Here is a 26,465-nt window from a genome sequence, read left to right on the forward strand (position 1 = left end):
ATAATCATTCAGAAAGTTCATAAATACGAGTTCCATTTTCCCATTTAGCTATAAGTTTCCTCTCGAGTTCAATAGTTGGTCTGGACGCTCTCTTTTTCAGTTTATTTTCATCACTTCACTTTTTAGGAGTCATTAACTAATTATTAAATAAACACCACAACACAGCTAAAAAAAATACTGAATTAGAGAGTAAATTTATCAAAATCATGATTCACACTAAAGAGTGGATTCACAGCACTTGAATGTAACCAAACACACTGACACGAACTGATCAACAACTGCAGAGATAATGCTGGCTCACATGAGCCACTGGTAAAATGAACAATGTTCACCAATCAGTACAATTATTTTTCAATGGAAAGGTTTGTAAAACTATTTGTTCATAATTAGAGGCACTGATATAAGGAGGTTTTACTGTATACAGTTAAGTTTGCAAGAGCAAACAAAGTTTAGTATGGTGAAGGTTGACACAGAAATGCTCTACTTACAATTTTTGCTAATAACAAACTGAGCAGCAGTAATTCCTCAGAGCATCAAGAGGAATTTTTCTTGATATCTGGATATTTTTGAAGATAAAAAAATTTTTTTTTTTTTTTGGAATATCTAATAAATAAGAATTCACCAAAAGATATAAACCTATCACAAAAAATTGCAGGAGAGATCTGCAGCAGAAATGTCTGGGCCCCCACGTACTCATTTTGTGAAATGTCTGTACAAGTCAAATTAATTTTTGAATTGTTTGTAGTAGAATTATAATTTATGCATGACACTGATGTCTACAAGACAATTTTTTTTTTTTAATCTAGGAAGGTATATTTTTTATTGTGACACTCACCAGCTACACTAACTGCTTGTTTTGGTTCAATAACACCACTGTTAGGCCTTACACAGTATCTTTTAGGAGCTGTTGTTTTTACTTTAAAACAAACTCTACGTTCTGTGGGATTAGCTAACTTTAAAATAGATGTAACAACATCTGCAAAGGGACCTATAAAGTAAATAAATAAATATTTTTATTTCTTCTAGAAAATATAATATCTAAACATAATAATATATTCTGAGCTTGATTCTTTACTTTCAATCCAGACAAATATTCATAACATCAGACCTCCATGGAGTCAAACTCACTGAGAGGTAAAATATAGGTAAAATACATTTTAAAGTACTCAGTTCTGCATCAAAACACATATACTTATGGATCAATAGCTAAATAAATACAATGTTCAAATAATAAAGAAAAGCAGATTTGAATGCAAAACATTAATTTAAAAAATCCAAGTTTATTATTTCATTATTAAATTGCTGCTATGTATCTTGTAAAGGATAGTACAAGATACTATGATGGTGCTAAATAATAGACTGGACATTATTACTAACTTCATATCAACAGTTTTGCTCCAAATTAGTCTGACCTGTCAAGACATCTAATATTCTCAAGATCTTATATATTGGTCTTCTAAGCACTTCAAATGCATTATCCACCATTTATGTCATAGATGGGAAGCCACTGAAGCCAACATAACCTTTGGATATTATAGAAATGATGATATGGATATGAAGCATTTACTTTTGATACATTTGATTAGTGTGGCTGGTTGAGTGGTTAATCATTATTTAGTGACACCTCCAAGGAGTCACAAGACTCATTGAGAAGGGGCACCTACTCAAGAAGTCTCCATCTCTTAATCCACCAACTACACCGAATCACCACTATCATCATCATCATCTACACCAACACCATCTACTGCCCACCACCACTAGTATTTTTGTCTGTAAATTGCACGTGTTCTGAAGGCTGATTTGTCTGTATGCGTGATGAAAAACCCAGATTTCCAGGAGAAAAATCCTGCTACCTATGTATGAGATTGGTTAACTCGCCTTCAATTGAAAAATTCACATATAAAGATTCCTCTCATCACCAATTGTGCTACAGTGGCATATAATCGACCTAGATCTTTGTCATGCTCTGGCTCTATCTTGCCAAAGACCTTTTTGCTAACCATTACTCTCCAATTCTAGTGACCATACCTCAAATAAGCTTTACTTATGAAATCCCAAATGTTCAATGTCAAGTTCCTTCCTAATACCATTTTTTTTTAAATAGGATTCTTCCACTGATCACATATATGAAAATTCTAAGAAACACTAGGAGATTGAATGGATATCATGTTTGTTCATGTCACTTGAAGGATAAAGGTGTCTAAAAACATTTATAGTACTCTTTTCTCTATTTCTGTTTTTTTTTTTTTTTTTTAATAGCCCTCTGAATATCTTCCAACTTCCTAATAATTATATTTTTTATATTTGTATTAATATTTTCTTTTATATTTTTTACTAAAGTCTACATAATTTCTTTAGGCAACTTTTACATACTACTTTGCTTTCTTACATTTTTCTCTGGATTCTCTTACAGCACATGTCAACTTATTTGTTAACTTTTGATATGCTCTCTACTTTTCCTTGACTGCCTCTAACTTCCAAAGTCCCCTGTAGAGTTCCAATTTTTTTACATATATCCTTACTGACAACTTCACCACATACCTTTGGTTAAATCAATTAATGTTGTCTTCGGTCTGCAACTAAGTCCCCTAACTTTTGGTTCTTGTTTTCAAACTCTTCTGTAGAACAATTTTTCACTTGGTTACAAAGTTAACAAACAAAACGTTACTTGGTTACAAATTATGATCGCCAAGAAATTACATTCTTCTTTAATCCTTTACCCAAGTGTAAGCACAAAGTATCTTCGCAACTAGACTACTTGTATATAGAGGCTGTTGATTTCCCATAATGCAAAGCAATTTTTCTTTTTGGATGTGTATATTGCTATGCATTATGGGATACTAAGGCAACTGATATGAAGTCAACAGCCTTTAGATAAAAGTAGCCTAGTTGTGAAGATACTTCATGCCAAAATGTTGGTAAAGGATTAAACAATATAATTTTTCTTGGCAAAATATTCTTTATTTTCTCTTGAACATGCCAACTTACTTGCTAGTAACTTTGCAATATGTTTTCTTTTTTCTATAATTACATAACTGCTTCCACTATAGAGCTTACTCATTTTTCTATCCTTGCAGACGTTAGCTGAATCAGTTTTGTTTTTTTCAGTCTGCCAGTGAATCTCTAAGGTTTTTGTTTTCAACCATTTTCATGTTCTCGTGAACAATACTTATATATTTGAGTTACAGTTTACCTCTAAAAACTGTCAACTTTGATTCTTTTAAGAAATTCCTTACACACTTTTCTTTCCAATGTTTCATTCAATTTTATTCTGCTCATACCACTTCAGAAGTACACAGGGTTTACTTCTTGAATTGGCATGAAGATATCACCATTAACAATAACACAGTAGTCAGCGAGACTTATTTCTTCTCATGTGAAATATTTGAATAGAAATTCATTATGTACTTAGCATTATTATTAGTTCTGCTTTTTTCTCTAAATTTTCTAAAATGTTTCTATATACAGAATTCATTGCTTACTCTGCTGTTTTAGACTCTGAGGACCAACATTTCCTTTTTCTTTATCAGCTGCTTTCTCTAATGACTCAAAAATTCCTCCCCTTATTTATCTGGGACTAAGTACAAATAAGTCATCATTCATCCAGTTCTCCAGTTTAATATTTTCTGTCATCACTGCTTGACACTACCTACTATTCAAGAGTTAATGCTGAACATTATAGCTATTCCTTCCTTTATATGATCATTAATGTTTGAATGTAATGTCTTGTTTAGAAGGACCATCACTTGTTTGTCTTCTTTGTTTCAGTAATACTATCATGCGAATATGATACTTCTCTAATTCTTCTGCCAGTTCCACTTTCCTCCCCCCCCCCTTGACACTTCTTACACTGATGGAGCCTATCCTGAATTCAGATGTTGAGTTAGTCTGTTCATATAGCTACTTGTTTAACTGAGCAACAGTGCTGGATTAAGGGGTAGGCTGACCGGGGCACCAAAACTAAGGCCAACAATAAAGCCTCATATCTATGCAACTTTGAAAAGGTGAGTAGGGTGTTATTTCTTATTAAAAGTCCATAGGGGGAGTGAAGAATGTATTGATAGCAACAATAAACGGTAATAGCAAAATAAACCACCGCTAGATAGCAGGGACTTCATTTTATAACAGTGATCATCACTATTTATTATGCATGGTTTTTTTTTTTTTTTTTAAATATTTAAGATAGGATGGATTGCAAAGAAATTAAATTAAAAATACCATGTACTATAAAGTTGTTTTAATTGAAGCTCAAATTATAAAAGTTTAGTAAACAAATAAAAAATGTACATAATATTCAGTAGGCGAGGTGGGAGCGTGCACAAAAGGTTGAATATTGGTACGACGCAGCGCATTGGCAAAACCAATTAACTAATTTAAAACTCTCAGAAAAGTTGTCAAACAAAGGTGTTCTCCATATTGATTCTAATTTTGGGTGTTAGTTCATTAAATTAGAATTATACAAGATCGTCTTTGTCAGTTCTGTGTTTTTGTATGTGTTACGTGTTTTGAAATTATTAAGTATTTCTTTTTGTTTTATTTTGCATCCTTAAAATTTATAATAATACTGGTGATTTAGAGGGTAAGTTTTACATTTTATTATTTTTACTATTAACTCCCCTTTTATTGTTAATTCAATTTTTTTTTTTTTAATCACAGAAATTTGGAATTTCTAACCCTTCAAAACGTCTTCTAAAAAATTATCTGGAGCAGAAAACCACAAAAGAAAATTAGAAAAAGAAAGAAATATTTCTAAAAGTGCAAAATATTTAACTAACTTCCTAAAATCAACAAATTCATCTTCACCTGACTCTACTCCTTTTAACATTTCAATAAAAGAAGATGCATCACGTGATGAAAATTCTAGAGAATTAAACTCTGATGATATAAGTCTAAATGAAAAACATAAAAAAAAATGAAAATAATGATTTGCAAATTTCAAATTCAAATGTGACAAATTTCAAAGAAAACCCGCAAAACATTTCTGAAAATACTTTTCAGTATAACGATCCTGCTCTATGGCCTTTCCCATTAAACTCTGCAGTTCGTGATTATATTTTATCTTCAGATTTATTAGAATGTATCAGAGATAAAAGCACTGATTTCGTTTATCCCAGACAGACAGAAAATCTATGTTTTCAGCATCAATGTATTATAGAATAGCTCCAAATGGTGAAAAATATTTATGAAAATGGCTTATTTATTCGATGAGGCCAACAAAGTATTTTGTATTTGATGCAAATTATTTTACTCTAATCAAGTAATTTCAGCTTTAGGATCAGTTGGTCATTGTAAGTGGAAACATAAATGATTACTTAAAAGAGTCATGAAAATTCAACAGAACATGTAAAAAATTATTTCAAATAGGTTGAAACAAATACGAGATTTCAAAAAAGTAAAACAACAGATGAAGAAATGTTAAAGAATGAGGGCATTGGAAAAATATATTGATTTTTATCAATATATTTTTTATCAACCCATAATTTGGCTTTCCACAGTTCAGATCGGTTGTATACTCCAAATAATGGCAATTTTTTGGGTTTGATAGAATTATTGAATAAATATGATGTCATTATGTACGAACATGTACGTTGCATTTTGTCGAAGGAAATCCATGTAACATACTGCAGCAAAAATATTCAAAACAAAATAATTTCTCTTTTGGCATCAACTGTTTGCAATGATATCATTAAGCGTGCCAAAGAAGTAAAATACTTTTGAATTATTTTAGATTGCACCCCAGATATTAGTCACAAAGAACAACTTTCTTTTACTTTACGATTTGTAGATTTAACAGAGTCTTTATTCAAGAACATTTTGTGTCATTCTATGAAATCAATGAATCTACAGGAGAATCATTATATGATAATATCATTAAGTTGATTTTAGATTTAAAATTAAATATTAATGATATTAGAGGACAGGGCAATGACAATGGGTCCAATATGCGAGGGAAAAATAAAGGTATTCAAGCTCGTTTACGGAAAGTAAATCCCCGAGCATTTTACATACCATGTGGCTGCCATTCTTTAAATTTAGTTATAGGAGATGCAGCAATGTCTTGCCCACAATCTGTTTCATTTTTTTGGTGTTATTCAAAGGCTTTATACATTATTTTCAGCATCCGTTGCTAGATGGAAAATTTTAACTGATAATGTACCAAATTTCACTGTTAAAGCAGTACGTGAAACTCGTTGGGAGTCGTATTGAATGCATAAAGTCAGTTAGGTATCAGATTGTCAAAATTCATGATGCACTGATAATACTTGGTGAAAATTCAACCGATGCAGCTACCAAATCTGAATCTTTAACACTAGCAGAAAAACATTGCAATTATTTCTTTTTAGTTATGTTAGTGATGTGGTATGACGTACTTCATTGGATTAACATAGTTAGCAAATCAATGCAAACAAAAAAGTATGGATTTAAAAACGTTTATAAATTTATTAAAATCATGAACGGAATTCATTAGACAATACCGTATACTAGAATTTAAAAATGCTTTGACTCAAGCTAAGGAATTAGCAAAGCTTTTAGGAACAGAGCCAATATTTACTGAAAAAAGAATAATTCGTAGGCAGAAATTATTTAGTTATGAATCTGAAGACACTCTTGTTACTGTTGATGAGAGAACAAAGTTTAGAAAAATGATATTCAACATAATTTTGGAAATAATATTAACATCTTTTGAAGAAAGATCTGAACAAATAAAAACGTACAAGCGAAATTGGGGTTTTCTTTTTAATATAACTAAAATAGGCGATTTAAATGAATTAAAAAACAATGTATGGATTTGCATTCAATTCTTCATCATGAAAATAGTGACATCGACGGGAACAAGCTCTTTGAAGAAATTAAATCTCTAAACAGTTTACTTCCGGAAAACAACAATTTGCCATTGGAAACTTGACAATTTTTAAAAGCAAATAATTTGCACAATATAATTCCAAATACATGGGTTGCACTGAGAATTCTGCTGATGATTCCTATTACAGTAGCAACAGCTGAGAGAAGTTTCAGCAAATTAAAGCTTATCAAAACATAACTGCGATCAACAATGGGGAGTGAGAGATTAAATTCTTTAGCCTTACTATCTATTGAAAATGCAGTTGTTCAGTAAATAGACATGAAAGAATAAAAACTTTCACAGATTTAAAATCAAGAAAAATATATATGTAAATTATAAGTGATAAAATCAAAAGTGAAAAACCCATATTTTTAATAATCAATAATTTAGTCATTTTTTTATATGTACTATTTTATTTTTTTGTTAGTGAATAGATATGATAAGTAGAAATCTTGAAGTTATGAAATTATTAATAATTTCAGAAAACCTATACCTACTTACAATCAGGAAATATTAAATATTAAAAAAACCCTTGAGGCGCCAAAGAAGGAGTTTGCCTGAGGCGCAACATTGTCTTAGTCCAGCCATGCTGGGCAATGCCCCAAATGGCATGAAATTTCATCTTTATCATTGCACCATTATTGCCTTCTTGTTTAAACCCATACAAAATACAATTTGGCTGGCTAAATGTCAAGCTGCCACCATCTTTATTTGTTCAGTATACAGATAAACATTAAAGGGATGCACCACAAGAATGTGAAAGCTAGACATTAGGTTAGAAGTCCCAGCTGGTTCTCTGGCTTCAGTAAAATGCTACCCAGTCATCAGAGCCGGCACTAAGGGTCTTTGGCACTGGCATGCAATTTCTAAGCGCCCCTGTACCGATCCGGGAGAGTGTGGTTCTTTTACGATAATAAAAATTTTAATTATTTGAAATTTCTTAAATAAATTTTGACGGAACAGTCACACGTTGGTTGGCTAAATGTAACGAACCGGGGATGTTGGCCAGGCAGGATAATCATTAAAAACCAGAATATTCAAAAAATTCTCAAAAGTTTAAGAAATTTTGATAAAGCCACTTCACTTTAATCGTTGAATATAATGATACAGAGTTATAGCCTTCTCACCGACCCAAATCGCTAACAAAATTAAAATGAATTTTAATTAAAAGTTAAAATTTATTTTAACTAAAGTTTAAAAAATTCTTGCATTTTACAAGTTACTAAACTCTTAGTAATTTATAAAAATTATTACAAAATTTTTACAAGTGGAACAATCTTTTAGAAAAATAAAAGAAACTCAAAAGAGATGAGAAAATAATTCAGAATTAGAACATTTAATAAAGTATTCAAAAATGACATCTTTACAGAATAACAAATTAATTAAATTAAATAAATATACATGAAATTTTTTTTATTAAAATTATAAAGTTTTAGATTTCATATTCACAAAATTAGAAATAATGGTCTTAACATTTAATTCCGCACATATATTATTTTCAATAGCTATTAATGCCAAACTAACACACTTCCTCTTCTTAACAGGCTGACATGGGGGGGGAACGGCATTTTGATCTGGCGATAAGTCAAATCCATAGAGAACGTTTCCCTTTACGTATTCTTCAGTCATTACCACTGTATCTGTTCCATTTGCCTAGTGATGTGAACAGTGACATATAACATCTGCTGTAATGCCTTTTTTTGAAGTTCGGAGTCAAAGGTTGTGAGGGATACTGAATACCGTCAGCTGTCACTACAAGAAAATTCAGATTGAAATGATGAAAATTAAATGGATTTCTGTTGAAAGTGTCATTAAATCCATCACTAGCGACCAGTCCAATAATTAATCTAGATGGTATTTCACCTTTAATGTTAAATCTGGTGTGAGACAAGGATGTACATTATCCCCTCTGTTATTCATTATCTATATGGATCACATTATGAAGGAATGTGGTATTAAACCTGATATCAAAATTGGAGATGTTAATGTCAGCTCTTTGCTTTATGCGGATGATGTTATACTTCTAAATAAATCCGCTACAAGTCTGCAAGATTCTCTGACTAAATTGAATAGCTATTGTAATAGATATGGTATGAAGGTCAGCAATAAAAAGACAAAGACAATGAAAATAGGCAGAATCATTGAAAATGTCAACTGTGTTGTGAATGGAGAACCTGTGGAACAAGTAAAACATTTCAGCTACTTAGGCACAATTTTTACTGAAGATGGTAAACTAAATATAGAAATAGACAACAGAATCAGCAAAGCTGGTATCGTGGGAAGTCAACTGAATAAATTCATATGGAATAAGAAAGAAATTAGTCGGAACACTAAATTAGCTGTATACAAGACTGTGTTCAAACCAATTTTAACTTATGGATCTGAGAGCTGGGTCAGAAGTAAAACACTTGACCAAAGACTAGAGACCGCAGATATGAGAGTCCTGAGAAAGATTAGAGGCGTGAACAGATGGCATCAATGGCAATATCATATTAAAAATGAGGATATTAGGAAAGAACTTGACATTGTCAGCATCCAGGAATGCATTAGCAGAGCTAATCTCAGATGGTATGGTCACTTAAATAGAATGGGAGAGGAAAGATTAGCAAAACAAGTGTTCTCTGCCAGGTTGGCAGGAAAACAACCCAGAGGAAGACCAAGATATAGGTGGATTGATACGGTACAAAGTGACTTAGACGATAGAAATATAAGATCTGAAAATGTTGGAGTCTTGACAAATAACAGACTGATTTGGAGGAAAATTGTAGATAGGAAGTTAGTAATGATGTAATTTTTTTCATGTAGTACTGTCATATCCTGTACACCCCTTGAGGGTACATGGCAGGAATTTGATGATGATGATGATGGTATTTCACCTAGATACAGATTGTCTCGTGTGGCATCTGACATACCCTTGGGAATCGAAAAATAAGACACTTGCACAAGATTGATGGGATATACCATGTTTGACTTGTCTAACACAGACAGGTGAGCCAGTTGAATCTTTGGATTTATTTTGACTTTGCGGACAAAAAGTGTAGCCTCTTCAATTTGCACTTTAGCCTTACAATCAGCATTTGCAGTCAGTAAACAAAATTCGGGAGAACTGCGAACAATACGAACACGAACAGTAATGTTGTTGATCGAGTACCGGTCTTGATGCATGACGTCAGCGTGTATTTGTCCAAGCATCTCGACACTTTTCGATTGGTTAAATCGAGCTTGTCGTCTAAGCATTCCACATTCACTTTTGGTAAACATATCACTAACATTAACCACATAATCTTTAACAAATTCTTCATTTGTCAGTTGACTGTTTTTAGCATCTCTGTCATAATTTAGTAGGTTTTCAATATAAGCCCTATAAGGATACGTGTCTGATGCCACATTCACTAGTTTATCTTGGAGAAAAAAAGTCAATTTGACTGAACAGGGAATGGAAAAAATGATTCACAACACCAATAGAAGAATCTTCGATAGGTTTATTATAATTGTCAGTGATGCGCACACGAACGTATAGGTATGATTTTCCCAAATCCAAATATTCTTCAGATGTACCTGGTATGCAAAATTCTACAGGACCTCCACTGTTAGTACTCGATATTGGTTGGTAGGTGACATAAGAACTTTCCACACACATGTTGACACGAGGGTGGGAAAAAAGATCTAACTCTGACATCATATCCTCAGCAAAAGATGTCATCTCGCTTGCGTTTTTTAGTATTCATTTTTTTTCTTCTTGCTTCCTTGACGTTTCTGAAGTAATCGACTCTGAGCCTTTTCAGCAATGGTTTTCCCAGCTACTGATGCTCTGTTTATAAAGGCTCGACGTACAGGTACCCCTTCTAATATCCTATCCTATGCTGACTGGCTTTTAAGGCTTAACGACCGACAAATTGAGCTGCAGGTTTTAAAAGTGGACTTAGAAAGGAGAAGGCACTTCTGAAATTGCTACCTAATCCAAACCCACGCTGTATTGGGGGCCCCATAAACATTTGAGCCCCACCTGCTGCATTGTGTAATATCTGAGATAATCAGTCATCCTTCACTTGTCGGAACTGTAATTTAACTATTGTCTTGCCGCCACGAAAGTGGAACAACTCGCCGCTGTCAGAACGAATTTCAATGCTAATTGATAAAATGTTTGTTTTCGTAACGGATAATAATCAGGTTGAGCAAAAACGAAGGAACACTTGGTGGTGCACTGAACAATTCGTGACAATGGTGCACATGTATCACCAACTATCTGTTCTTGGATTTAATCAGAATAAACAAAATTAACGGGCTACACCCCTCTTTATATCAATTGGATATTTCCCTGTGATTGAACCTTTCAGTTTAATACCAATCTGATTAAAACCCAGTAGAAGGCCCAAACCCGAGGCCTCCTTGGGAAACAAAAGTTTGTAATCTTTTGGGACTGTCAGAGAAATAATGTGGTTTGGGTTCTTTTTCCAGTAATCAGAGAACTCACATCAAACACTGCTTGAAGAAGTTCAGAGGGCGAATTGTAACTGCCATGGGGAATCTTGTACACTTTGTAAAATCCTTTTTTAGACTTTTCGAAAACTTTATTTCCTGTGATGCTGTTGTCGATAGTGTTGACTCCTCCTCCAATTGCACGTATCATGTGAAACTCGTCGTAACCGGAATCGATGTTATTAAATTCTCCCGGAAGATGAATTTCGGCAAGAGCAACTTCCCATTTACCTTTAAGTCTGATCTTGTGTGGTAATTCCACTTGCAATTTCGTTTGCATGTTTGTAGGAAATATTTTCATACTGGCGTTACTGGGAAGGGTTAAGTAAAACATCTTCGCTATGAACCCAAGAATTATACGATGAGGGATAACCTAGCCACTTAACAAATACTGAAGCTTTCCTTTCTGTTTGCGGTGATTAAGTACTTGTTCGATTAGATACACGTCTTCCGGAAGTTCATTGGGTATATCAGTCTTTTGCAGTTGAGGTTCATAGAAAGTTCCCTCCACTATCTCTCCGTCCCGACTACGAACTTTATATACTATAGGGTTTCTATTAATAACCTGAGCAATAGTGAACAATTCTCGTGTCCAGTTACCCCAATACCCTTTTCGAAATTTGTGGGTATCATCACTTAAAACCACACTATCACCTACTTAAACTTTTGGTTTGGTAGTCTCCTCTTGGGTTCCATAAAAATATTTCCAAACATGATCCTCGTTCTGAAGGTTAACTTGCGAAGGAGCCATAACGATAGTGCGGTGTGGTGTGAGGTTATAAGTATGTACAAGGGTCGGCAAAACATTCGTATAACTTTTACTTTTAGTATATGTCATCCACTTGTAGATCTTTGTTTTCAATGTTGTGATAAATTTTTCTGCAATGGGTGCTTTCATTTCGGTCCTGGTTGTGTAGAAATGAATATTATGGTTCTTAAACAATGCATGAACTTTCTTGTTGCAAAACTCTTTTCCTTGATCAGTGTTTATGTAACATGGCACTTCCTCTTTAAAAATAAACTCGAAAGCATTAACAACAGCGCCTGCTGATTTCTTCTTCAGGGTTCGAACCCACGCAAATCGGGAAAAACAATCAATGCATACAAGAAGGACACACACACCCCCATTCTCTTTTACATGGGATGACATATCTGCCAAATCACATTGAAAAGTGTGTAAAAGTGTCGGGACTTTGATTTGATTGCGTTAAAACTCTCTTCTAATGGGTTTATGTCTCACATACGTAGGTTGTGTTGCTAACAAACATTTCACGGTTTCATGTGGCAAATTTGTATGTTTCTGTAAAGCTTTGATACTTCCAAAACTAATTACTGTATTAGGATTATAGTGTTGGATTCTGAATATGTAGTAATTTGAGTAATTAATATTTGCTTCAGAATCCAACATGATCTTCCATCACATAAGCTAAACTTGTAATTATTTAATGTAAATAACTTATTTTATAATTTAATATTCATATAACTACCTTAGTTTTGTCTAATATCTAATTATTTAATCAAAGATATATGTATTAATAGTGATAAGACTGTATTAAATATTATTAAGCTATTTTAATTATTACTATGTTAATATTATAAGAACTTGTATTTGATAATTTAACTGCGCATTAATTGAAATATAAATATTCTTTATTCCTATTTGTAGAAGTTTAGCATTATGCAATACCTCAATTTTATTATATTTTCTTTGGTTTTCATGGAAACGTATATAAGTGAGCGAGCACGTTTTTGGAATACCACGTGAGGAGAAGGTTTATTGAAAAGAGTTTTAGAAAGAAATCACGAGAATAATTGAGGCGGGAAGAACAGATATATAAGCAATGAACGCTGAAATTATTAATGAATTAAGGAGAGATTAGATTATTAAGAGAGAGAGAAAGGAGAGGATTGGCATTAGGTTGGAATCGGGGCATTCGGAAATCACAGTATGTTAATAGCGAGTCGGCAAGTCACTCAAGCAGCTAAACAAGGTCTACTAGTCTAGAGGCAGGTAGCTAATAAGTTGTAGAATAACAATTATAGCTATGGAAGACAGCTGAGTGACTACTAAATAGACTAGCAATACTTGAGTTGAGATTTAATTTCAGGGCCGACCTGTCAAGGACACACAGAATCTTGAAATAAAGCATCGAGTAACTAGAGAATAGTAGGGGCTGTAAAATTGAGTTTACCGTTAGCTGTGCTTAGAAATATATTGCCTAAAGAATTATATGAATGCAGGAAGAGTGAACAACTGTGCATATAAAACCTCAAGTTAAGGAATTATTGTGCGTTGCCTTATTTCATGAGTGATCAGTAGTACTTCATGCAACAATGTTTATTTATGTGTATTGTGACCGATGATTAATTCAGTTATTGCTTAGAAGAATTATGTTAATGAGTGCCATATACTGTGTAAAGTGTTTACAATTACAAAAAATGTTCGCATAAAGGTAGATGAATAAAGAAGATTATCGGTAAGAATATTCCAACCATTAATATTCCTATGCAGAGATGCGAGTGTGTTTCTTCTTAGAATTTCCTTATATTAACAGTAACTATTGCGGAGATTAGCTGAAGTGTAAATTTATAAGTGTTTGTTTGTGAAGAGGTGTGTTACTGCAATTTTTATTGTATTTGGAACTTAAGGAACTGTAAGAAGACTGTATTAGAGATAACAGATTTATCATTGTCTGAGTTTGTAGGATTGTACTCATCAGAGAAGCTAAAATGTTTGTGATATCTTAATTACTGATTAAAACTTAAGTGTAAAATTTGTGATTCTAAAATTAAATTTTTGTTTTTGTTAATCAAAAGATGTATTTTGCCTGAATCTCTTTTACTGCACCATTCATAAAATATTCAAACCAAAGTGGGTAAATTAAGTAAGTTAAATATTCTCGGCCAGTATATATAATATTAACACCTAAAAGGAGAGAGACTTGTGAGTTGGTTTATCTTCAATTCTTGAACTAATTCAGATATAAAGTGGCGCAGTCTTTAAATATAAATTTTCTTTATACTTGAATTAGAAATCAACTAGCAACTTTCAATTTTGTTTAAGAACATCATAGTAAATAACATGTCGGATCCAAGGTATAGATTAAGACAAAATAGGATCCAACAATAGTAATCTGCTAACTTTTCCATTACTATCAATGATTTCTTTTTTTTTTTTCTGGTGAAAATCAAGAACCATCGCAAAAGTGGCAGATACTTGCTTTTATAGCAGTACTGCTAATATTAGTGACCACAGAAATTGCCATAATCATCTGGAAAGTAGTATCAAAATCAGGCAATCAAATCTGGCTCATCAAAGAAATGTTACGACAAGAAAAACACCATATGCATTGATGATATCTGTAAATTCCTAGTTCCGCATATTGAATTGTAAATAATATCTGTGAAATAAATATGTAAACTTAAAAGAACAAACAATGTCGTTGATGTGTTTATGTATTTTTAAGTAAGATCACTTTTGAAATCACCGTGAATTCACACACGATTTGTTTATTTATTTATTGAACTTTAAGATCTTAATTTTAGACGAATCAAAATATTCGGATCAATTATGAATAAAATAAGAATTTGAATTAGAATATGAATATAGAAGAAAACACGGATGAGCTATGGAAAAAATATGAATTTGAATTAGGATGAGCTATGGAAAAAAAAAGTGTCTTTGAGGGACACCAGTATATCATTAAATTATTCAGAAAAACCTAATCACAGCTGCCATCACAACTCTACTCTAAGAATTCCCACCCTTTAACAGGAAAGAAATACCCCAAATATATTGGAAAATTAGTACAGCCATCAATAGACTAGACAACCAAACAAAACATGACGACAATGACAGATGTGTGTCACCTGGGAAAATTCCAAGATATTTAATCTCAAAAACATCGCCCACAATTCCACAGCCGAACCAAAACACCATGTGATATCACAGAGAGACATATGTTCCCCAGAAATTTCCAAACACATAACATCACGAATCTTAACTCTAAATATCACCCACAATGCAATATGCGAACCAAAATCACATGAAGTCACTGACATACGAGGGCCCCACCGAAATTCCAAAATCTATAATAACAAACATCCACGTCACGATTCCGTATCTTATCTTGATCTGGTCAGAAGTGTCCCACCAATCACTACACTAATCCTTATCTCTACCATCACCCACAATTCCATATGCAAACCAAAAAAATCACCCACAATTCCATACGTGAACCAAAACACAAGAACTGAAGCCATTGACACATATGCCCCCAGGGAAAATCCTGAATTCCTAACTCATGAAGCCACGCCCACCGGAAGCATTTGGTTCAAACCACCACCCCTTCTACTGCCCCTGTAACAATCCGGGAGAGTGTGGTTCTTTTACGATAATAAAAATTTTAATTATTTGAAATTTCTTAAATAAATTTTGACGGAACAGCCACAGGTCGGTTCGCTAAATGTAACGAACCAGGGATGTTGGCTAGGCAGGATAATCGTTAAAAACCAGAATATTCAAAAAATTCTCAAAAGTTTAAGAAAGTTTGATAAAGCCACTTCATTTTAATCGTTGAATATAATGATACAGGGATTATAGTCTTCTCACCGACCCGAATCGCTAACAAAATTAAAATGAATTTTAATTAAAGTTAAAATTTATTTGAACTAAAGTTTAAAAAATTCTTGCATTTTACAAGTTACTAAATTCTTAGTAACTTGTAAAAATTTTGTAATAATTTTTATAAGTGGAACAATCTTTTAGAAAAATAAAAGAAACTCAAAAGAGATGAGAAAATAAGAAAATAATTCAGAAATAATTCATTCATCATCATCAAATTCCTGCCGTGTACCCTCAAGGGGTGTACAGGATATGACAGTACTACATGAAAAAAATTACATCATTACTAACTTCCTATCTACAATTTTCCTCCAAATCAGTCTGTTATTTGTCAAGACTCCAACATTTTCAGATCTTATATTTCTATCGTCTAAGTCACTTTGTACCGTATCAATCCACCTATATCTTGGTCTTCCTCTGGGTTGTTTTCCTGCCAACCTGGCAGAGAACACTTGTTTTGCTAATCTTTCCTCTGCCATTCTATTTAAGTGACCATACCACCTGAGATTAGCTCTGCTAATGCATTCCTGGATGCTGACAATGTCAAGTTCTTTCCTAATATCCTCATTTTTAATATGATACTGCCAATGATGCCATCTGTTCATGCCTCTATTCTTTCTCAGGACTATCATATCTGCGGTCTCTAGTCTTTGGTCAAGTGTTTTACTTTTGACCCAGCTCTCAGATCCATAAGTTAAAACTGGTTTGAACACTGTCTTGTATACAGCTAATTTAGTGTTCCGACTAATTTCTTTCTTATTTGATATGAATTTATTCAATTGACTTCCCACCATACCAGCTTTGCTGATTCTGTTGTCTATTTCTATATTTAATTTACCATCTTCAGTAAAAATCGTGCCTAAGTTGCTGAAATGTTTTACTTGTTCCTCAGGTTCTCCATTCACAACACAGTTGACATTTTCAATGATTCTGCCTATTTTCATTGTCATTGTCTTTTTATTGCTGACCTTCATACCATATCTATTACAACAGCTATTCAATTTAGTCAGAGAATCTTGCAGACTTGTAGCGGATTTATTTAGAAGTATAACATCATCCGCATAAAGCAAAGAGCTGACATTAACATCTCCAATTTTGATATCAGGTTTAATACCACATTCCTTCATAATGTGATCCATATAGATAATGAATAACAGAGGGGATAATGTACATCCTTGTCTCACACCAGATTTAATATTAAACCATCTTCCTGTACATCCTTCAATTCTAACTGCTGACTTACAACTCAAATAAAGACTAAGTATTGCTTGATATAATGCCCCATTGACACCATATAACTGCAGCGTATTGAATAGCTTCTCTCTTGGCACCTTGTCATATGCCTTTTCCAAATCGACAAAACTTAAATACAGATCTTTGTTGTATTCCCATGCTTTCTCGACTATTTGTCGTAAAGTGAAGATCTGATCCTGACAGCCTCTATTTGGCCTGAATCCAGCTTGTTTTTCACCAAGCTTTTCTTCCACAATTCTTCTCAACCGTTTCTCAAGTATACTTGCATAGATCTTGCCAGGAACACTCAGTAGGGAAATACCTCTGTAATTCTCACATTCAGTTTTATTTCCCTTTTTATATATGGGTACTATGAGAGCTCTACTCCAATCATCGGGAATTCGTCCCTCTGTCCAGGCTTTCTGAACTATGCAGTGCAGCCACTGTAAGACTTTTATACCACCATACTTCAGCATTTCTGGTCGAATATCATCTACTCCTGCTGCCTTTTCAAATTTCAAGCCTTTGATGGCTTTTTCTACTTCAAGTATGGATATGTATTCCTGAGTGCATGCCTGGTCAGTGTTTTTTACCGTATCAATCCACCTATATCTTGGTCTTCTTCTGGGTCGTTTTCCTGCCAACCTGACAGAGAACACTTGTTTTGCTAATCTTTCCTCTCCCATTCTATTTAAGTGACCATACCACCTGAGATTAGCTCTGCTAACGCATTCCTGGATGCTGACAATGTCAAGTTCTTTCCTAATATCCTCATTTTTAATATGATCAGAAATAATTAGAACATTTAATATAAGTATTCAAAAAATGACATCTTTACAGAATAACAGAAAATAAATTAAATTACATAAATATACTTGAAATTTTGTTATTAAAATTTCAAGGTTTTTGATTCCATATTCCCAAAATTAAAAATAATGGTCTTAACATTTAATTCTGCACATATATTATTTTCAATAGCTACTAACGCCAAACTAAAGGCTTTTTTGTGATATACTAGTTCTTAGTAGGTTTTAATCAATTTCAACTTAGAAAAGGAACGTTCACCGCTCGCTAAACTAACAGGTAAGGTTAGTAGTATTCTTAAAGCAATTGAAAAGTTAGTGAAAGATAAATTATTGGACACAATAAAATTAAGAATATCGAAAGGGTTTTGAATATTTAAATTATTCTTCCGAAAAATATCCCGGACATAACTCGTCATATAGTTATATTGCATTTACGTCTTTATTGTCGCAGTCCTTTAAGAGAATCTCTATATAGTCACAATTTTTTCCTAAATCTTCGTTGTTAATTTGTAGTAATCTATACAAGAAATTGAAATTATCATAATATGTTTTTAGTTGTTCAAAATGTTCTATTAACGAACACATTGTAACGTCTATAAGTGAATAAAACACATTCACTCTAAATTTATCTTCTGGCGATTGTGGCGTTTGTCATCATGCTCGTAGTCAAATTTTCGTGTCTTCTTTCGTCATCGCACTTCCGTACCAGTTTTAAATTCTTGTTCTCCATCCACCTCTTCACTCAATTCATTTGCCATTTATAGAACTTCTTTAAAATTTGTATCTGATCAATACTCTTGTAAGAATATTTTTAAGTTTTCGATAGATTCTAAACCAAGTGTAAGGTTCATATTTTTGTCTTGAAGCATTTTACTCACAGCGTTTATTCTGTTAAGTAAATCATGCCAAGTTATAAGAGAGCAAATAAATTTGCAGTCCTTTAATTTAGCACATAATGTTTGTGCTTCATGCTGAGTTTCTTTATAAAAATTTTGATTATTTAAAATTTCAAAAAGTGCATCGTAAAATTCTCCTAACTGATATCGTAGAGGGTGGATTGCATTGATTTTAATTTACCAACGCGTTTTTGATGGCTGTGTCAATGTTAGTTTTTTTACGAACATTAAAAGGATTGCCCAATGTTTGTAAGAGAATGAAAAGAAATTTTATATTTCTTGAATAATTGCAAAGAAACTAATTGTATCTGCATTCACTTTGGCTGCATCGTTAATGATTAAATTTAGAGTATGAGCAGCACATGGCACGTAAAACGCTCGAGGATTTTTGTTCGAAAGCAAATTTTGGAGCCTGTATTTTTTCCCTTTCATATTTGCCCAATTTTCATACCCTTGACCTCGCTGTGTTCAATGGGAATGTTCCATTACTGTTGCACATAAACCACGTCCCGTGGAATCTGATATATCTGCAAAACCTAAAACGTTTTCCCTGATCTTGACAATTCCATTGTCACAGGAAACAAAGTGAATAATAGTAGTCATTTGTTCTGTTTTATTTGCATCAGGTGTGCAGTTCTAAAATTATGAATATTTAGATTTTCGAATTTATAATAAAATTGTATTCCTGATTGCGTTACTTAAAGTTTCCAATACTTCATTTTGACTGTCGTTACCTGTTACTCCTTTCATATAATTTATCAGATGATTCACGAAAAGCTAAATTTTGACTACCAAGGAATTTTATGATTTCAATCAAGCGTTCTAAAACACTCATCCAATGTTTCTTTTCCATTTCATACATACTTTGAGTCTGGAAATCAATAGTAGTTTTGTTTTTTTAAATTTTTATTAAGTTCCTTCCATTTAAAGAAATTTTTCATGTGAGTTAAACTAGTCTCATGGCTATGTAAAGTTGTACTAACATTTTTCCAATCGTTATAACCTTCTACAAGACTCAGTAGGTGATTCGGTTGATTTCGTAGGTGCGACAAGTTTGCAACAAAATCAAAAAACAGAATTTAAAGTTTTGGAATAAATGAGCCATGATCTTCGCACAAGCTCCCATTTTCCATTTTTCTATTATAATACGTGTCGCCAAATTTACGACCAGATGTATCTCTGGGATATATTATATTTTTCTTTTCAACAGACCCCATTTCAATATTTCCCCATTCACCTGGATCTTCTAAATTTACAGAGACTAGCAATGTGTTAGTTTCGTGGTCAACTACAACTAAATCTTGTTGTAGTTGACTAAATTCTAACTATTTTTCACTTAAATCATGTTCAATTATCTTGTTCAATAGTTGCAATAGTACTTTCATGAAAACTGGATGATGTGCACGGTTCTTCAACTCTGATTTATCGAGTTGGTTACAATCTGCATCAGAATATTTTAATATTTTAACAAATTTATTAAGAGCCCCAGTTTGTTTCTTAATATCTGCTTCTTTCGCAGCATGATGCTTACGATTTTGTGCACCAAATAACTTTTTTTTAAATTTTTGATTCCATTTCTATTTTATAGCCACAAGAAATTATTACACAACACGACACAGAGACGAAATAATAGTCCGTACTGCGCTACTGTCAGTAGCCTACTGAGATGCGTACCCTATGACTGGTTAATTAGCAACAAACGTTTTGTATGAAAATTTGTTTCTGCACATAAAAATCGTTCATCATTTCACTTTAGATAGATTGCAGTAGACACAACATTCTGCAGGCAAGCATTTAGCCTGCTCTAGCTGCAAATTGTAAACAGCCGGCTGATCAAAGAGGCGGCAATATACATTTTTTTAAAATTTTTATTCGGTGTATCCATCCTTATTTATTTTAATATTGATCATTCTAAGAATTTTTTGTTTTTATGATAAAAATTTTGTTTCTTAAAAATTAACTTATGAACAGCTCCCTGGCAGAGACGCACCCATCGTAGCGGCGTCCGCATGTTCGCTTCCGCCGGCCCTGCCAGTCATAGTGCTTTGACCCTTAAAAAATGCAACACTGTTTATATTTCATTTGATATCATAAGCTTCAAAATCTTACTGCACCTTAATTCTACAGTAGTTTAATTGCTGAAATCCCTAATAAAAATATTAGCTAAAATAACATTCACAAAAATATACTAATATTATTAAATGATACTTGCATGCTACAGTTATTTGATTTTTTTAAAAATTTTATTTAATGAAGGGCTTAGCTATTGAATTTATCATAGAAATCTGCAGACATAATGGATCTGAGTTGATTAGTCCATCCAAATTAGACTAATTTGCTGGCAAATTAGCCTAATTTGGACAGACCATTGAATGTTTACATCTGCCTTGAACATAAAAACCACATTTGCTACCATGACTATGGCAAAGTTAGGACTATGGCATGAAATTTCATCTTATTATTATTTTCTTGTTAAAACCCATACAAAATACAATTTGGCTGCCTAAATTATCCAGATAATGAAAAATGATGACCACTGTAACTGAGCTGCCAAATGACTATTCAATCCTAACTGCCTCAATATGAATCAGTCATGCATAGTCTATAAAAATTTACAAGATCTAGAAAAATCATATAGTGTATTCAATACAGTAATCTTATAATAAAATGCAGCCAGATTAATGATATTAAGCAATCTATCAAATGTCACTTTCAAGGTTTACTATCACGGACCTCCATATATTCAAATCATTATCTACTTTTGTTCACAACACAGTAGTTCAGGCCTAGCAAATCCTTTGTTTTTTTGACATGTTATCTTCTTTAACCCCTCCCCTCTCAAAATCTTTTTTGAAGATTCATCCCTCATGAAGCACAATAAAAAAAAAAAAAAAAAAAAAAAAAAAAAAGTTACGCTATAATTGGCATTCCTCCACTTTCTGCTGCACCTATTAATACAAGAGTAGGAGCTGCCCAGCATCTCTTTACTGCAGAAATGCAAACACAATCTGCTTTTCTTCTTCTTCTTTTATTCCTCCCCCCCCCCACACACACACCACTGATGTCCTTAACAGCTACTTGAAATAAAATTGAAATAAAGCTGAAAATTAATCCATATGATCCTCTAACAATTTCTCATTTCATTAAGCTGGATTCTATAAATTAAAGATACCAAGAAATTATATGCTTGGTTTAATCCTTTCTCCAAGTGTAAGCAAACAAAGTTTATGCCTGAAGTATTTTCAGGACCGGCACAACTCATGGTACAGGCAGTATGACTTCACATCACTTGCCTTGGTATCCCATAATGCAAAGCACATCTCCTTGCAGACATGTTATAATGCTATGCATTACAGAAAGGGTCACTACCCAGCCCAGTTTTGACATTTGTTGAGGTCTCATCAGTGGGAGCCAGACCCATGGGTGATAGGTTGAAGTAATGCAGAAGTCATATTTTCATATATGAATTGCCAAAAGATGTTGCACCTTATTAAAATACTCTGGATTAGAGATAGGTAGTTGTTGAAAGTTTTTCCAGTTGGTTATACTATAACCAAGGCAAGTGATCTCAAGTCTATCACCTTTACGAGTTGCCCTAGTCCTGAAAATACTTCAGGGACAAACTGTTTGCTTACATTAGATAAAGGATTAAACCAAGTATATAATTTCTTGGTATCTTTAATTTATATTTACATTGAAAGATTATAATGGTCATATTGGTAATCTTGTAGCGATCAACTCTCAGGAAGCGATTACCTGATGACTTTCACAAACATTCATGCTGCAGAGGAATATCAACCCATGTCTGGGAATTTTGGGGAAGGGAGATTTAAGGAATGGGTGAAATGACAATAGGTGGCTTAAGAGAAGGGAAGTGAAAAAGTATAAGGAGAAAAAAAGAATGCAAGAAAAGAAGTTAGTGTAAGTTTATAAGATGACACAGAAAGTCAGTAGTCTATATGGTAATTACAGCACTCAGGTTTTGTGACTTGTAATGTGTGGAAACATTAAAAAAAGTGCCAAGTGTGTAAGCATAGAGGAACACTGGAGTATGGTAGAGGCTGCAAAAAAAAAAAAAAAAGCATGCAAGATATTGTTATACTGGTAGGGACAAACATCGTTCCTCCTGAATCACATGATTCAGGAGGAACGATGACAGTAAACAATATTACAACTAATATGCACAAGAACTGGAATTTGTAGATTTGCCATAGAATTGAGAAGTGAACTACATGGGAGGAGTCGACAACTTCTATATACAAGTAGCCTAGTCATGAAGATACTTCACATGCAAATTATTTGCCTACAAAGCATTAAACAAGGATATAACATAATAAAAAATGGCTACATACATGTAGGAGAAAACTATTACTATATATTTTGCTCATTATATCACGAGCTTCATTCAAGGAGAAGGCAGAAGAATCAGCTACAACATTAAAATCATGAACAAGGGTCATGATTGTTGTACTTGCATGTTGTACATGTAAGTACAACATGCATATACTTCCAAGTGTCTCAGTGACAACTATACAAGTAGGAGGAAACACTATTAGAGTTCCAGATGTAAGTATAGTTGTGTATATAATTTTTTTAAAAAAATTAATAATAATCACTTTCCAAAACTTAGATACAGGCATACAATATATAATTAAGGTTAGGATGGTGGCATAGGGCTTCATGTGATTCGAGAATTAGATGATCAAATTGTGAACTCACTGTAGTGCAGCATCTTGATTCAGTTCCGATTAACTCTGCATCTAGTGTTGATGGCATAAGAAGCAATGCCCGAACCTTCAGATTCTAGGTGTTATATAAGTTTGATGTTCTTGGATTCTAATCATAGCAGAATGGTCATCAGTAACAAAGATGACAAGAACAGGGTATGTGATAAACACCAGGCAATGAAAGAGGTGATAATATATCTCTGATAGACGATTTGAAAGAAGCAACTTCCAGGCTGGTTTGAAGGTGTTATACAGATTATATCTGCAAAGAGTCTTTGCTATTTGTTCAGAAGTTCCTTTAAAGTAGGGTGTGCAGATCCTTTTAAATCATACTGCAATCTGAGAGAGGAATGATAATTATCAATTATTTTTTTGTATCGAGGCTTCGCTATATCCATTAAGCAACAGTGAGTTTGTTTAAATAGAAGACTCGGAAGAACAAATTGTGTGTGTTCAGTACTGGTCCTGAGGATGACATTTGTACTGCACCAGAGGCTGAAGTTTTGAAAAATTCAAAGTTTCTGGAAAGGATGGTGATGTAAAGTGGCATATATGTATTTTCCCATGTGTATGGGAGACTAAACACATGCAAACACCTTGTAACAAAAGTATTCAAGAAAAGCCTCTTCTTTTTCCTCTTAAGTGGTAAAACTCATTCTGGATATTACTGAGGAACTACACAGTTAATAAAAAATCTTCTAAAGCCAAATAACAAAAACATCATTTGTATACCTTAGCCATACTTTGCACTTGGGGAGGAGAAAAGGTTGAATTTAGTGTAAAAGTTCCAAAAAGATTCCACATATAAGTCAGCAACTGCAACACCTTCAATCTGTTTAAAGAGCTGACTGTTCCTCTATTTAAATGTTGAAAAGGAGAACTAGTGTATCATGTACTGGAACATTCATAAAATGGAATAACATCACATTAATTAATATAACAGCTCACTAAAGACTCATCGAGGGAGGGCACCTACTCTACAACTCTGTCTCTGCCACTACCATCTATCTCCATCCTACTCCCCACCATCACTAGTAATTTTTTGTCTGTAAATTGTGTGTCCTGAAGACAAATTTGTTATATGCAGAAAGAAAAACTTGAGTTTCCAGGAGAAAAGACCCTGTTATCTCTATATGAGATCGGCTAACTCTTCTTCAATTGAAAAACCCATATAAAGATTTCTCCCATCATGATGAGAATCGAACTTAGGCCTTTTCCAACTGAAGGGCACAACGTACCATCATTCTTCCAATTGAACTACTGAGGCGCTCCATTATCATTAGCTTTTAACTGAAAGTTCTGTATAGTGGTTTTAGAGTTTTTTTTTTTTTTTTTTTTTTATATGTAAGCCAATGTCTTTCTGATGTGTTTGGTGAGTTGCAATACCGTATAAGTTCATAGGAAGTACAATTTATGGCTTCTATGATGGGGAAATAATGAGTCTCCAGGCTTATGGACTTAAGGTAGCCCATAAGTTTTGGTGTGTGTGTGCACGACACCAATAAAAAATCTTTTGGATATAGTTTCACTTGGCTACTTGCAATATTAACTAACTCGGTTTTATTTTTTATTGATATAGCAGGGGTCTTCACTACTGGAGTAACTGTTTGACATAGCTTTTCATTTATTATAATCACCTGTATTTAGGATCCTCATGGCATTTGCTTTATTCACTTTTACTATGTTTAGTTTCAGTTTTTTCAGGGCTGCTTATGTTCTTAGAGGGCTTGTTTTAAAGCGAGGCAGAGGCTTCTAGTTTAATGAAATGCATATTTCATCTTGTGGTAGTTTTGACAGTGAGGTCAACATTTGCTTGCCATAATCTGAGTGCAATGGGATTTTTTTTTTTTTTTTTTCAAGAGCAATTGCAAAACTGAAGCCTTTACTTAAAAGTTCAGTTTCATTATCAGAAGTGTATAATCTAACAAATTAAGATTGCCATGTCTGCCAGAAGTTGCCCGAAATTTTTCATTCTAGCTTAAGGTTCTCAAACTTCCTGATTAAACTTCTTTTATCATCATTAAATAAACATTAAATTAACTTTTGCTGACAAGTACTATGAACACCTAAACATCAACCCTGAACTGCTTGGAGAGCTTAAGTTAAAAGTCAAAATACTGTGTACTGACATGCTAAGTATCCTGCAAGCAATTTGTATTTGCACCTTTAGTAGAGATAGGCTAGCTCCTCTACAGATTCCGAGTACTCGAGGAGAGAAAGTTCCATTTAATTTTACACATGTAAGAACTAAACCACTTTTCCAACACCATTTGAGAAAGGCAAGTCTGTTAAGGTATCTAGCATGTTTAGCACATACCTTGTTGAAGGCTTTTAAGTCTTCTCTGGTAGCTTTTACATAAAGAAGCTGTATTTCCATAGCTGTAACACCAATTCATGTTGAAACTGTGATAGTACCTATTTTTGTCAAAAAAAAAGAAGGGGGGGGGGGAAGAAACTATCACAACATGCTTTGGTTGAAGACCAAAGACCTGAATTTTTTCCATCATGTGGAAGAATACTACACAAATCTCAATTTAGATTGCAGAATATTCCTAGAAGAAGTTCAAGTTCTACAGCAAATGGTTAAATGCAAAAGAACTGATGATGCAATAATTTTGAGATACCAATATCTTTTCATTGGTATTAACCACAGAAGATTACAACTGTCACCATCCATTGATGTGCCTGCCCTTGCTTTTGAGATCATTCCATTTCATTTTCACCTTCAATGAGCGTGTATTGTTAAAGTGCCTTTGATAACTAGCTTAAGCAGGTAAAACATCAGTTTGTGAATAATTTAGTTAATAAACTATTTTCATTCCCTAGAATATTCAACATGAATAGTGATTACTCTCT

General features: G+C 33.4%; 1 protein-coding gene across 3 annotated transcripts in view; it reads right to left on the reverse strand.

The window, feature by feature from the left end:
- Positions 1-26,465, reverse strand: part of LOC150103376 (vesicle-associated membrane protein-associated protein A-like) — a 137,411-nt gene that overhangs the window by 101,404 nt on the left and 9,542 nt on the right. For all 3 annotated transcript variants that reach the window (XM_090398108.1, XM_090398105.1, XM_090398106.1), the window contains exon 2: positions 836-988. In XM_090398108.1, coding sequence (XP_090254234.1) covers positions 836-988 — 153 coding nt within the window. The remainder of the gene's footprint in view (positions 1-835; positions 989-26,465) is intronic.

Source organism: Typopeltis vanoorti, chromosome 9 (genome assembly GCF_054136105.1).
Source record: "Typopeltis vanoorti isolate ZY-2024b chromosome 9, IOZ_Tvanoo_1.0, whole genome shotgun sequence".
Taxonomy (NCBI): domain Eukaryota; kingdom Metazoa; phylum Arthropoda; class Arachnida; order Uropygi; family Thelyphonidae; genus Typopeltis; species Typopeltis vanoorti.